General features: G+C 43.4%; 1 protein-coding gene across 1 annotated transcript; it reads left to right on the top strand.

Annotated features, from left to right (window-relative positions):
• The first annotated feature begins 6689 nt into the window (after positions 1–6689).
• ccn1l1 (cellular communication network factor 1, like 1) lies at positions 6690–9775 on the top strand. Its single transcript, XM_077011924.1, has 5 exons — positions 6690–7403; positions 7820–8033; positions 8173–8514; positions 8799–9001; positions 9153–9775. Exons 1-5 carry the CDS (start codon positions 7329–7331, stop codon positions 9456–9458), a joined length of 1140 nt encoding a protein of 379 aa, XP_076868039.1. The 5' UTR covers positions 6690–7328; the 3' UTR covers positions 9459–9775.
• Positions 9776–14727: the final 4952 nt, after the last annotated feature.

Raw genomic sequence — 14727 nt, 5'->3', positions numbered from 1 at the left:
GACAGGTGGACTGAAATGGACACACTAAATGAAATAAATTGTCATTTGTAAACCAGTTTGCTTTTGTCACATGAAACATTTAGAAAAACAAGCATAACATGGATCAAGGGCAAACCTGGATCATTTTATGCCTTAATTAGAAAACTATTGTTATTGTCATAGCTGATGACTAATTTAAGTCTTCTGAAAATAGCTTTTGGTTAAAGGGCATCTACCTTGGGGGTTTATAATTACCTTATGCTTCCCGATGAGGTATCAAAGAAAAGTTGTCACTATTAAAATGTTTGCTTCAACATTTATGATTCATAAATGCATGCTCTCATTTCAAGGAAGACAGCAGGTACTTTCCAGTCACCCTAGTAGTTCCCTGCAAGGAATTTGGCCATTTCAAGGGAGATTCCAAACCATAGGGAGTGAAAATATTTGGTTCACAGGAAACTTCATAACGACTGTGCAGGGAGTAGTGAATAATGGTTTATCTCTACGCAGGAAGAGGACATGAAAGCTTAGTCATCAATCACTGCATGTCTTATCAAGACCGTCAAGTCTTCTGTTAGAATGGACTCTGTGTGATGAGAATTCACTGAACTCCCAGTGAAGGGATTTAATCAATTGCAGTTCCCTTAAACCTGTGGAATGGAATGTGGCTAGGGTGTCACCTCATATTTCCTCCTTACAGGAAGTTGTCTTTGGAGTGCCACCTCTGATTGGCTAACATGCTAAACACTCGGCTCAGGAATTGACAAATCATCAAAACTAATGATGCCTGGCCATGCTTGGCCATGCTTGGCCATGTTCATGTGTGTGTACATTTGTGTGTATACTTGCGTATATATTAGTACACATATTAATTCATACATTGCTCAGATCAACACAATTTATTTGTGCTAGTGCTTGTGAGTCTGAACTTGCAATGAAAATATGCTTAAATATTGAGAATCTCATGCAAATGATGGACATTAACTCTTGCCCACCTACATCAGCAAAATCAGACACTCGTGGTTTGTCTTTTATGCAGCTGTTTCAAGAGCAAACAAGAATTCAGTCTGCAATCAGCGATATATGCATGAATCAATTCGATTACACCCACTGCAAAACCTTCTTTATTTGACCTCTGCTAAAATGCTTGGAACTTCGTTTTTTGTAAGCAAAACTGTTTCATAACATTTGGATTTTTGGAGAAGAAGGTTTTATCCAATCTTTGCAAATCTGTTGTTCATCCTATCATGTTTATGCGAGGAATTCACAACAACATAGGCTTCTTTCACCTTTAATAAGAGGCCTCACCGTTGAGTGAAAACTGGTCCAAATACTGAGGACAGCTATGCCTAAACAAAAGCTTTTCCTTGCCCCAGAACTGAGGCCAAGAGAGCAGCACACCCATGCTCAGTGGTCACCGTCTTGCAGTACTGCAATCACCCTACTCTCTGCAGCACTGATCGCCCAAAATCAAGGCCTCCCCTGCAGCAACCTGCAGTGACCCGTGCTGGCATAAGAGACACCACGAGGCTCTGTCAATGTGTTTACAATCTCCAACTCTATTTGTCTATTTTGTCTAAGCCTCTGATGTGTTGGGGTTATGTGAGTGTTGCCATGGTGAGTTTCAGTTACCTCTTTAACGCTGCTACCTTCGTGCTTTGAGCTTAATCAGTGGCCCACTACCTTACACAGGTTAAGAGACGTTTGTATCGTTTCAAATGACCTGATGCCTTTCAGTCATGTGCTAGGAGAAGTGTCATTTTGTACGCTCAGCCCAGGGTACGAAATACTGTGGTCTGAAACAGCTTTTGGTTAAAAAATGGCTAACCCCAACAAAATCAGATTCATGCTTTCTGTGATAAAAATGAGAGTTCAAATTTGAATTCAGGCAGCGGTTAGATGTTCACAGACCGTGATTTATAGCCTAATGTGATTGTAGAAGTACAGATGGGGCCTTAGAGTCAGCTGTGCACCCCCATCGTTTTGGTAGGGTCGAAAGAGTTCTAGTTTGGGTAAACATCAGACAAAGACCTGAAGCAGTGGGTCCTAGCAAGTAAACTCACTGTCATCTTTACATACTATCTAGGTCAATGAAAATATGTGAATGGGTGGCCAACATCATAAATAATAAAATTTTTTGTTTGCTTGTTTTTTTTGTTTTGTTTTGCTTCCTCTTCGTCCTTTTTTCCGAGTTCTCTTGTTACTAGGCAATGAGGATAAACTCGCTGAGTTCATTTGCTGGAGGTTTTACAAGTCCTTACAACAAGTCCTTACAACATTTTAAGATCAGCCTATAAAACCCACCAAGACATGTGAAAACATTTCCATGTCCTTTCATCCCGTCTTTTGCTTTGTAAATAATATGAGGTTTGCCACTCCATCTCGTTCAGTTTGGCTGACATTTTCAAAATTCTTTACTGTGTCATCGCCAACCCACCACTCATAGCCAGGCATTATTACTGACCTGTCATGTTATGTTGCTCCAAATACTTGCTTATCCAAAGCCAAAAGCCAATGGCAAACCCGAGTCTCCAAATTTGTGTGTCCCGTTCCAGAGGCTGTTATGTATGGGCATAAAAAGTCATCAAAGCCTCCTCGCTATGCCCTGACCAGCACCCTCATCTCCATCCCTCATGCTTCTCATTTGCGCCACACCTGGACACGTTGTGTGGCATGGTGGGAATTTGCTGTTGGTGGAGGGGCGGAGGGGCGGAGGGGTGTAGGGGTGGAGGGGCGGAGGGGCGGAGAGGCGTAGGGGCGTAGGGGCGGAGGGGCGTAGGGGCGGAGGGGCGGAGGGGCGGAGGGGCGGAGGGGCGTAGGGGCGGAGGGGCGGAGGGGCGGAGGGGTGTAGGGGTGGAGGGGCGGAGGGGCGGAGGGGCGTAGGGGCGTAGGGGCGGAGGGGCGGAGGGGCGGAGGGGTGTAGGGGCGGAAGGGCGGAGGGGCGGCTCCTACCTTCTTCCGCTGTCAACACATTCATTCAACAGGCCGAAAGAATGCAGCCTTCGATACCGAATGTCACAATACGCCGCTCTCGCAAGCAACGTGGGTCGCGAGACGATACGTGAACTGAGCTCCTTGCAAGCCGCAGGTGTTCACCTGGTGAACTGCACACCCACGTACGACGACGCAAGCAAAAACAGCAGATGTGAAGGGTCACCCCAAAAGTTATGTTACCCATTATGCCAATCCTCCGCATTTATCCCAGTGAGAATACATACGTACACACTAGTGAACACTGGGGGGGCTATGAGTACACACATGCCCAGAACGGTGGGCAGCCCTAATCCAGCACCTGGGGAGAAATTGGGGTTAAGTGCCTGGCTCAACAGCTCTTCAGTCATGGCCTAGCTGGGAGTCAAACACTCTGATCACAAGACTGGCTCCCTAACCACTAGATCAGAGCTCCCCTGAAAAAAGTCACACCAAATGTTATCAATATTTATCATTAGAGCTATACTGTATAAATGGACAGTGCTGTAGCTTGAATATCAATTCATTACCCTCAGAGTTGTAACCGAATGTTCTCTGAAATAAGTGTTTCTGCAGAGTGTTGGCAGAGGAAAAAGAGATGTTCCCTATGTAGTGCCAGCCCACCATAATGTATGAAGCAGCAACTTGTCAAGGAGCAGCCTCTGACACTCCAACATTTCCATTTCTGAACTGTCTGCCCAATGCTCACAGAATGCTCAGGCAATAATGAAAAAAGATAGGAACCCTCTTCAGAACCCGCGAAGAGTATATTAGATACACTGGTCTGTACAGAGGGTATACTAGATACACAGACCTGTACAGAGAGTATACTAGATACACAGATCTGCACAAAGAGTATACTAGATACACAGATCTGTAAAGAGATTTTACTAGATACACATATCTGCACAGAGATTATACTAGATACACAGATCTGCACAGAGAGTATACTAGATACACAGATCTATAAAGAGAGTATACTAGATACACAGATCTGTAAAGAGAGTATACTAGATACACATATCTGCACAGAGAGTATACTAGATACACAGATCTGTAAAGAGAGTATACCAGATACACAGATCTGCACAAAGAGTATACTAGATCTGCACAGAGAGAATACCAGATACACAGATCTGTAAAGAGAGTATACTAGATACACATATCTGCACAGAGAGTATACTAGATACACAGATCTGTAAAGAGAGTATACTAGATACACAGATCTGCACAGAGAGTATACTAGATACACAGATCTATAAAGAGAGTATACTAGATACACAGATCTGTAAAGAGAGTATACTAGATACACATATCTGCACAGAGAGTATACTAGATACACAGATCTGTAAAGAGAGTATACCAGATACACAGATCTGTAAAGAGAGTATACCAGATACACAGATCTGCACAAAGAGTATACTAGATCTGCACAGAGAGAATACCAGATACACAGATCTGTAAAGAGAGTATACTAGATACACATATCTGCACAGAGAGTATACTAGATACACAGATCTGTAAAGAGAGTATACTAGATGCACAGATCTGCACAGAGAGTATACTAGATACACAGATCTATAAAGAGAGTATACTAGATACACAGATCTGTAAAGAGAGTATACTAGATACACATATCTGCACAGAGAGTATACTAGATACACAGATCTGTAAAGAGAGTATACCAGATACACAGATCTGTACAAAGAGTATACTAGATCTGCACAGAGAGAATACCAGATACACACATCTGCACAGAAATAATACCAGATAAACAGATCTGTACAGAGGTTGCCTGAGCTCCTGTTACATCTACTGTTTCTAGACTTCACATAGTGAACTCTGCCATCCGCATCAGTTGCCAAATCTCAGATGCAACAATAATTCATAACTAATGCACTCATATTTCTCTCTTATAGTTATGTGAGTTATGGGTGCTGTGAATGCTTAGCTAAAACCTCAAATTCTGTAAACCTTCTCCTGAATGTCCCAAAGGCATTTTTGGTATCTGCTAGCAGCATTTCAAACCATCCCTGGTATTCACTGACACTATATTCACCTCCTTCAAACTTTGGGTTGTCAAGAGGCTTGGCCGGCACTGGCCAACACAGTGCCATATTTCCCATGTCAACCAGAACAACATCATAAAAGCTGATGTTGATGTGGGAGGAATTTGTGCTTAAGAAAGGGCATATGATGACGGCAATGGCATAGTTTTGGGTTTTGGTGGCTTTTTTGTTTTTTGAAGGAGGGATTTGTGGTCAAGCTTCTTTCCATGACATCTTTATGCAACTGGTGTCAAATGTGGATATGCCCAAACAAAAGCTTGGGCTGGCATCTCTGAGAGGGCATCTCTGTATCACCCAGTTTGAACTAAACATTGAAATAAAGATCTTTTTTTAAAGCACACATACGAACATGTTATTGCCACTAGCAAAATACCATGACTGAGATTTTTGCAGTTTTTTGCCCTGGTATTCCAACCGTGGGTCCTCGGATTTGCTGTGTGTTTGCACACATATCCTTAGACACCCACAGCCCTCTTATCCCACACAAGCTGGACAAGAGCTGACCTTTGGGATGACTGGGGCTCCAGGACTGGACTAAGAACCTTTGGCCTAAAGCCTCATTTGATTTTAAACAGAAAACCAAATCTGTTGCTTTGTTTCTGTTTTTAAGCCTGCTGGCTATTGATTGTGTCAAACATTTTTTGCATAGACAAATGTCTCTAGTTTGATCTCCACGATGTTGCCCACTCATTGTTTTTGTACATTTGATGTAATTTGGTATGAGTGTTTCCCTATATGCGGTTGGAGAGAGGCATATATATACACACAACACTTTTGTTTTGAGATTCTAAAAGATTTAGTCATGTGCTCTGAGAGGCCCTTGGGGCCGGCTTGTGCAGTGCGTCAGAGGTTCTTTGCACCTGAGCTCTCCCTGAATTCATGAATGAAGCTTCAGTCACATCTACTCACTCCCACTGGCTTTCAGTCTCTCACTCTCATACACAAACTTCCTCTGTCACTCTCTCTTTCCATGTCTCTGTCTTGCCCTGCCTCTCTCACTCCTTCCGTCTCTCTTTTATTGTGAGAGCGTGTGGTGCACGTCACTGCCTGGGTGACACTTATGTGTCATGTGTGTGCAATGTCTCCACGGTGTTGCAGAGAAAGTGGGTCTCGTCTGACACACCGTCTGCTTCGTCTGCAGGGGAGGTGAGAGGGATTACTCAATGTGTGTGTGTGTGTGTGCTGAAGTGTCTTTCCAGTGTTTCATAACAGTCCAACTTGGAACCCCAGCACGAGACTTTCCTGAAGAGAATGCAAATATCGCTTCTTTCATATCTCTCTCTCCCGCACTCATTCTTTCAGAACTCTTCACTGTCAATTATCATGAATGCACGTTTACATTATATGCATTTGGCAGTCACTCTTATTCAGGGGGATATACAATTTTCAATCCTGTTTCAGAGGTAGGTGAGTGTAGTGTTAGGAGCCATAACCAAGCACTCTTATTGGTATACAATAGAGTCCTTGTTCAGACAGGGATCGAACCCCAGTCCCTCACAGGGGAGGTAGCATTATAACCCACTACATTATACCAACCACATATCTTCTGGGAGCTGAAGATGTACATTTTCAGCATCCAGAAGATATGTGGTTGACACTTATGTATCACAGGGTTGTTTGTATCATGGACTGTACTTTGGAAATGAAAGAGCCCGAAATGGAAAATATGGCTATCAAATCTGACAGTGTGTGTTTACTTGATGCATGCCTCCAGATATTTGTTCCGCACACACATGGCATAAGGGGGCTGAGCAGTACCAAAGTCCTCTGCGATGATTAGGGACTGTCACCAACTTTGTCCTCTTAAGTGTTTCTCATGTTTTCCAGTCACAGTGATATGCCAAGCTGTCACTGTGTGTGCGTGTGTGTGTTTAAGTGGAACATGTGCTTGTGTGATATCAGAGGGGGCTGTCTGCTGCTCTCTATAAAATCTGCAGCCACTGAGCAAATCTCTTCATCTAGTCGAGCTGAGCAGGAACAGCACTGCTGACGTTTCTCACTTTCTCTTCAGCACACACTCGAACCCGCACACTCGCATTCACACACACACACACATACACACACACACACACACACACACACACACACGAGTCGGACTTCGGATTGCAGGAAGACGGTGCAAGGAAACTGGCCAAGCTGTTTCCAGCAGAAAGGAAGAGGAAGAAGTTAAAGGCGAAAAAGCTGACAGAGCTGCGTTATCTTCCTGTTTCATGTGTGACATCATTATCATATCATCACTGGACCTTCAAACTGTGGCTGAACAACTGGACCGTTTCTCAGCTCTTTAAGTGGAACTCGTGTCTGGCTGACATGTGCGCCTTCAGGATGATTGTAAAGCAGGTGTATCTCCTCACTCTAATGTTCTTGCCCTGGTCAGCACTAAAGGTAAGGGCACCTTTTTGCTGCTTTTGTCTTACTGTGCTTACAGAAATCTCTGTATGTAATCACTGGTTGAGAGAAAGGCAAAATTTCTTTGGAAACATGATTATATATATATATATATATATATATATATAGTATAGTTAAATAAATATTTTATGTGGTTTGAAGCTGAAGAATGTGGAAACATTTTCCTAAAACTGTTTTATGCAGAGTTCCTTTAATATTGAAACAGCAGTTCTTTGCTGTCTTTATAAAAAACAAGATTTGTCATTTATTTTAAATATGGATCATTATTTATGAGGAGATTAAAAAAAGAAAGAATCTGTTCAAAGGAACTGAGGAGACCGAGCTTCCATGCTGTAATGTGTAACCTCTTCAATCCTGTTATAATTCATCTCTCCTTTCTCAATCTTGCACAGGTCCAGAGCGCGTGCCCGCTGAAGTGCTCGTGCCCCGTGTCTCCACCCTCGTGCCCGCCTGGCATCAGCTCCGTGCTGGACTCGTGCGGCTGCTGCCGGGTGTGCGCGAGGCAGTTCAACCAGGACTGCAGCGCCGCGGAGCCATGTGACCACATCAAGGGGCTGCGCTGCCACCTAGGGGCGGGAGGGGATCCTGACAGAGGTCTCTGTCGAGGTGAGCGCTCTTATGTTTACGTCGTTGCAGCACTGGTGGGAAGGTCTTCCATGTTTATATCAGTTTTATTCATGGCGCTTGCACGAAGCACCGAAAGCACGAGATATGACACTTTAACAAGTATAATTCTACCCAACAGCGGAAGCTCACGGTCGACCCTGCGAACTGGACGGGAGGGTCTATCAGCATGGCGAAGACTTCCAGCCCGGCTGCGAGCACCGCTGCAGCTGCGTGGACGGGGTGGTGGGCTGCGTGCCTGTGTGCCCGCACCGTGTGCCGCTTCCCGAGTGGCGCTGCTCTCGGCCCCGCCTCGTCACGCCGCCGGCTCGCTGCTGTCAGGAGTGGGTCTGCGACGACGATAACCGCATAGCCGAAGACGACCTCACACGGGAGCTCGCTCCTCACGAACACACAGATCTTGGTGGTAATGAGCTGCTGGCGTCGACACCGTGGGACAGCAGCGCGGCGGCACCTTATCAAGGTAGATTACCGCAAAATCCCACAGCGCTTCTCAGTTGCACATGAACTTTACCCTTTATAACCTACGAGATCCTTATAAGTTAACATCATGCTCCAAAGATTCACTTAATGCACTAAATGATGTTATGAGAACCTTTAAACATAGGACTTTATATTTTTATATATTTTGTCCACATTAGTTCGCATTCCACAATTAAAATCCGTTAATGTGTCATCTAAAGGTTTTGCAATATTCATAACTGACATGTTTTTAAAGTTTTAGCTCTGCATGTGGTTTATTTTCAGAATGGATGTCCGTTTCTCAGTCTCATGCCCTCATTACGTCCGGCTGCTTCATGCAGACCACTGATTGGTCGTCTTGCTCGGCTACCTGTGGAATGGGCGTGTCCAGCAGAGTAACCAATAAGAACGCCGAGTGTCGGCTCGTCAGGGAAACGCGTCTGTGTCAGATTCGCGAGTGTGGAGGCAGCATGGCTCCATCATCCAAGGTGAGAAAAAAAGAGTTGACGTCTTGATATGATAACTATTTATCCATTGATAAAGTAAAAACACACAAGTCATGAATTCCGTTGATGTATACTCACAAATGGTGTGTGTTAACTCTTTCTATCTTTAATCTCATGTTAATTGATTTCTTAGAAAGGGAAAAAGTGCCAAAAAAGCATACGGCCACCCACGTCCGCCCCGGTTGTGTTTGCCGGTTGCTCTACCACGCGCCGTTACCGGCAACGTTCGTGCGGTTCCTGCGTCGACGGTCGCTGCTGCGTGCCGTCGCTCACGCGCACCATTCGTATGCGCTTCCGCTGTCCGCGAGGAGACGGCTTCACGCGCAGCGTCATGTGGATCGAGCAATGCAGCTGTGGTCAGAAGTGCGGCGGTGAAGGACGGGAACGGCTGTCGGAACCCTTCAGTTTACCCAACGACATACACACGTTCACACACTGACTATCCGACATTTAAATCCACTCAGATTACATGGACCTCTCTACCACAGAAATCATTCACAAGTACATTTACATTAGACGTAAGTGCAAGGAAAATATAATTATTTATATGATGCACTTCACAACAAAGTTGCCTTGATATAATATTTTATCAGAAGACAGGCTACATGTAATCTATATGTATTATATTTATATTATTTAATATGCTTTAAGACATGCTAACTGTATAAAACTGTAACTTATGTATACATGCTTAATTACAAAAGTATTTGAAAACTTTGTAATATCAGAAATTGAATGTAAAAATTGTAAATATGCCTTGTACAGATTTCGTATTGTTGTCTCTTATTTTGTATTTGTATAGACTTTATCTGTGATGGAGTTTCATCTTTTAAAATCACCTCTGTTTTTGAGGTATATATAAATTGGTTAACAAAAATATTTTATATGCATATTTATAGACTTTAATTTTGATAAATAAACTTATATCTGTGAGTGATGTGACTAATGAGTGGTAACTGGTTTCCAAAAGTCCATGATCCACTGAAATTTGGTTTGCCAAAGTACAAAGTGTTGAGGTGAGGGTTTAGGTGAAGGGCTTAGGTTCATGTGTTGAGGTGAGGGTTTAGGTGAAGGGCTTAGGTTCATGTGTTGAGGTGAGGGTTTAGGTGAAGGGTTTAGGTTCATGTGTTGAAGTGAGAGTTTTGGTGAAGGGTTTAGGTTTATGTGTTGAGGTTGAGGGTTTAGGTGAAGGGCTTAGGTTAATGTGTATAGGTGAGAGTTACATGAAGGATTTAGGTTCATGGGTTGAGGTGAGAGTTTAAGTGAAGTGTTTAGGTTTATGTGTTGAGGTTGAGGGTTTAGGTGAAGGGCTTAGGTCAGTGGTTCTCAAACTTTTTACACAAAGTACCACCAACTGTCAAACGAAAAACCTCCACGTACCACCACCCCCCCCCCCCCCCCAAAAAAAAAAAAAAAGAAAAAGCTGTTTGGCGAGTTTAAGTTGTTGACGGGGGGTTAGCGAACGTAAATTGTTACCGGGAGGATGTAAAATGGACACAAGATAAGTATTATATCGCGGTGGTTGGTGCCAGAGCGAACTAGTAACTCATTGAATCATAGATGTGGATCAGAGGTAAATAAACTAGATTTTTTTTGTCGGCGTGAGAAATCGGATGTGTGGCGTGTGAAGACGGTCAAATGCGTGTGTCTCACGCTCAATGCGTGAAAGTTGGCAACCCTGCTCATTACACACATATGTTATAATGTAGTTCTCCTGTATTTCGTGTTGGTAGGGGTTTACAGCACAAAAAGTCTTCGTGCGACATGCCCTCATACTCATATCGCACGGAAACGAGCAAGTTGGCTAAATCTGCGACATCTATGGATTCATCTAACTGCAGTGAGAAGCATTTACTCATTTTAATTCTCTCGGTCAATGTTTGTCTGACGTTGTTCGCCATTTCATCAATTCTGCGAGTGACTGTGTCGTTTGAAAGATGCACCAGATCGAGCTGTTTAGCGACATTTTCTCCGCAAATAATACGAGTCATCCCTTTTAGTTTCTGAATTTCAGGACTTGTCATAATTCTGTTTTAATTAAAAAAATGTGTTGTGTAAAAAAAAAAAAAAAAAACTCAAAGCATCTTTCATTTTCCGAGCTCATCTGGCGTACCACCGCGGGGTGCTCTGCGTACCACCAGTGGTACGCGTACCACAGTTTGAGAACCACTGGCTTAGGTTAATGTGAGAGTTACATGAAGGATTTAGGTTCATGGGTTGAGGTGAGAGTTTAAGTGAAGTGTTTAGGTTAATGTCCTTATGGGTTTGCACACATCATTGGAGGCAACTGAACAGCAAACATAACAGCATCCTCACAAATATCACACTCCCAGATCCCCTGTACTTCATATTCTATCCTTAAACCATTACAACCATCATGTTCAACCCAATAAAATACACCCTCCACACACTGAGACACAAACACAAACACACACCGGGAGTTACTGTATGTTAGAGCACAGACTCTCCACACGGGACCCTAGAACCTATAGTTTCCATTAATAGGAGTATATGGGCCCACTCAGGGTCCAATAATAAAATGAGTGTGATCTTTGCTTCCTGATCAAGAATAGCAAAAAGTAAAAAATAGTAATAGTAAAAAAAATGATTTGTTGTTTTTAATCAAGACAATCCAGTAAACGCCAGCTTAGAGTTTCTTCTGTGAATGTGAAATTGTGCCTCAGATGTGAGGTGCTCATTAGAAGGAGGACAAGACAGTCACGCAGTCCGAGCCCACTGATGGGGGGGCTGAGGTAATGGCTTGGCAGGAGGTTGAGAGAGCTGAAATACTGCAGTGTGTGGCTGAACTCCAGACTGTTCGTTTGACGAGGCAGAGAGGAAGTGGTCTTGAGCAATGGAAAGGCGTCCCTGCACCTCACTCTCACTCTATCTCATCACACCGAGACTTTCTGCACTAATGTGACAAAAAAGACAGGAAATGTGAAAATGTTGGAAATGTAAAAGATGGCAGGTGGAAAGATGGGATTGTACAGTGTTGCAACACACACACACACACACACACACACACACACACACACACTCATGCTATTTTAAACTAATTTTGCACACCTTATGCCTTGGAATCTAATCTTTTTCCTGTAGACAAAGTGGCATATCCTGCCACCTGCAGTGGCGTATCACAGTAAACAGAATGAAAACACCAGTTGCACTTACTTGATACAATAGCCTATATCAATATGTTTAAAATGTATTATTACTAATTGATGGATCTCTGCAATGGCAATTTCAAACTACAAAAATATAGATCATAAATCTGGCTCCTAACTCACTCGCTCACTCACTCACTTCATAAACCTAGCACTTAACTCTCACTCACTCACTTATTCACTTATTCACTCACTTATTCACTCACTCACTCACTCACTCACTCACCTCATAAAACTGGCATTTAACTCTCACTCACTCACTCACTCACTCACCTCATAAAACTGGCACTTAACTCTCACTCACTCACTCACTCACTCACCTCATAAAACTGGCACTTAACTCTCACTCACTCACTCACTCACTCACCTCATAAAACTGGCACTTAACTCTCACTCACTCACTTACTCACCTCAAAAACTGGCACTTAACTCTCACTCACTCACTCACTCACTCACTCACTCACTCACTCACTCACTCACTCACTCACTCATTCACTCACTCACCTCATAAAACTGGCACTTAACTCTCACTCACTCACTCACTCACTCACCTCAAAAACTGCCACTTAACTCTCACTCACTCACTCACTCACTCACTCACTCACCTCATAAAACTGGCACTTAACTCTCACTCACTCACTCACTCACCTCAAAAACTGCCACTTAACTCTCACTCACTCACTCACTCACTCACTCACTCACTCACTCACTCACTCACTCACTCACTCACAAACCTGGCACTCTCTCCGATCTGAAAGTTTTAGCTCAATTTGCTACGTTGCCAATATTGCTGCCACTTTATTGCCATTCACAAAGTGCCTCATTTACGGCGATCTAGCGGGGGCCAAGGATGTTGTCACAGGGGCACTGGCCCCCCCAGCCTCCCTAGAACCTCCACTGGCGCCCAAGTAGATGCACTATGACGTGGTTTGTTTAAAAACTACTGTACAACAAAATGCAGTCAATGTCATTATTATTATTCCACCTGGTTGCTTTCATATTCAAGATCAGTGCATGTCCTACATGCTGTGTGTATATAACAGAGCCCCATGTCAAATGTTTCAATGCAGGGCCGTTGGATTAGCTGTAGCAGAAGTCACACAGTGTTTACAAAACTGAAACTCTTTATCTGAAACCCAAAGTTAGACTCACTGCGATCGATGGCAAACATTAACTACCTCTGCTGGTCAAGGGGCAGATGAGGCAACTGTGCAGAAACAAAAGAAAACAGAAAACAAAGCAGTACAGCTGTTATCTTCCACGGGCTCTGGACCAGGCTCTCTCCAGGAGCCGCTCACGCTCTTCCTGCCCTCCCTGCTCTGCTTTAATGTGCTCACTTCTGTCTGTTTCCTCTCTCTCTCTCATGCAAAAGTGTGGAGGTCTATAAAACAATGAAACACTGGGGGGAGCATGAGGAAGGAGGGAGGGGAAGTGTATGTGTGTGTATGGGGGGGCGTATTTGAGAGATACTAGGGGTTCCTCAATCAAATGCAATGTTTTTGTTTTGTTGAATCTTTAGGTGTGTGTGTGTGTGTGTGTGTGTGTGTGTGTGTGTGTGTGTGTGTGTGTGTGTGTGTGTGTGTGTGTGTGTGTTTGGGAGATGGGCCTTTTTGAAGTATTTGTATGCTGGTCTTGAATTTGAATACACAATAATTACTTAACTCACCCAATTCCTCCCTTTGAACCTTATAGCATCAAAGAGGAGCCCAGAGGAGAACACTTTCAGAGGAGAACACTTTCAGACTCACTCTGGAACTCCTTCTACTCTGGTGGTGCATGAGAAACCAGTATGATGATGATCAAAAATGTCAATGGAGGAACGGCTGTCACGAATGGCCTTCTGAGAGGTCGATGGGGCCACCTGAGGTCAACTGTAATATGTGATAAGCTATACCATACATTATATATGTGGATAAATTATGAGTACAAAGATAATTCCCTTTTTGACAATTAAATCTTCGTAACTCTAAAAATGATGTAGCATTTTGAATTACCATCGAAAAAATATTACTGTTGCGAATAATGTCTGTGAATTTGATCACGGATGTATTTGTGGTCTTTACGGTTTGCGTAGTCGGGATTTAATTGAAGCCTTGACGTGACCGCTGTCTTCCTCGCCCGCACAGCCGCCTACATCAAGAACTTCCTTTAACTGTCCACAAGAGGGCGGTAGAGACTCATTAGGAACAAACCAAGAACATATGATTTGTAGAACCAGTGGTTGTTTTAGTGTACGAGTGACCATATAAATTGACACAAAACACATTGAGCCCCAAGGAGAACTTGCTAAAAAAAATACATTAAAGATAGCGTGCCCGACTGATCTTTCGCGCACAATGAACTTTCAAACTGACACAAAATGTTAGTTTAAAGAGTATAAATAAAAACTTCACGTCTCATGTCACAAGTAATTGGTAGAACAGATACAGCGTGCTAATTTACAGGGTTGCTATAGATTAACTGATTCAGGACACGTTTTGGCCGTAAAGAACTTGAATTTCGTCTGTCAGGAGGCTTACCATTAAACAGACCCCAACATAT

This window comes from Brachyhypopomus gauderio, chromosome 7 (assembly GCF_052324685.1).
Source record: "Brachyhypopomus gauderio isolate BG-103 chromosome 7, BGAUD_0.2, whole genome shotgun sequence".
NCBI classification, from domain to species: domain Eukaryota; kingdom Metazoa; phylum Chordata; class Actinopteri; order Gymnotiformes; family Hypopomidae; genus Brachyhypopomus; species Brachyhypopomus gauderio.
This window is presented reverse-complemented; position numbering and strand designations above follow the sequence as displayed.

What these genes read in the sequence shown, in the direction of transcription:
- ccn1l1 (XM_077011924.1), top strand. Translation starts at nt 7,329, where the DNA reads ATGTGCGCCTTCAGGATGATTGTAAAGCAGGTGTATCTCCTCACTCTA. An exon ending in TGACAGAGGTCTCTGTCGAG is followed by an intron (nt 8,034 to 8,172) that starts GTGAGCGCTCTT and finishes TCTACCCAACAG; the next exon opens with CGGAAGCTCACGGTCGACCC. An exon ending in CGCGGCGGCACCTTATCAAG is followed by an intron (nt 8,515 to 8,798) that starts GTAGATTACCGC and finishes GTTTATTTTCAG; the next exon opens with AATGGATGTCCGTTTCTCAG.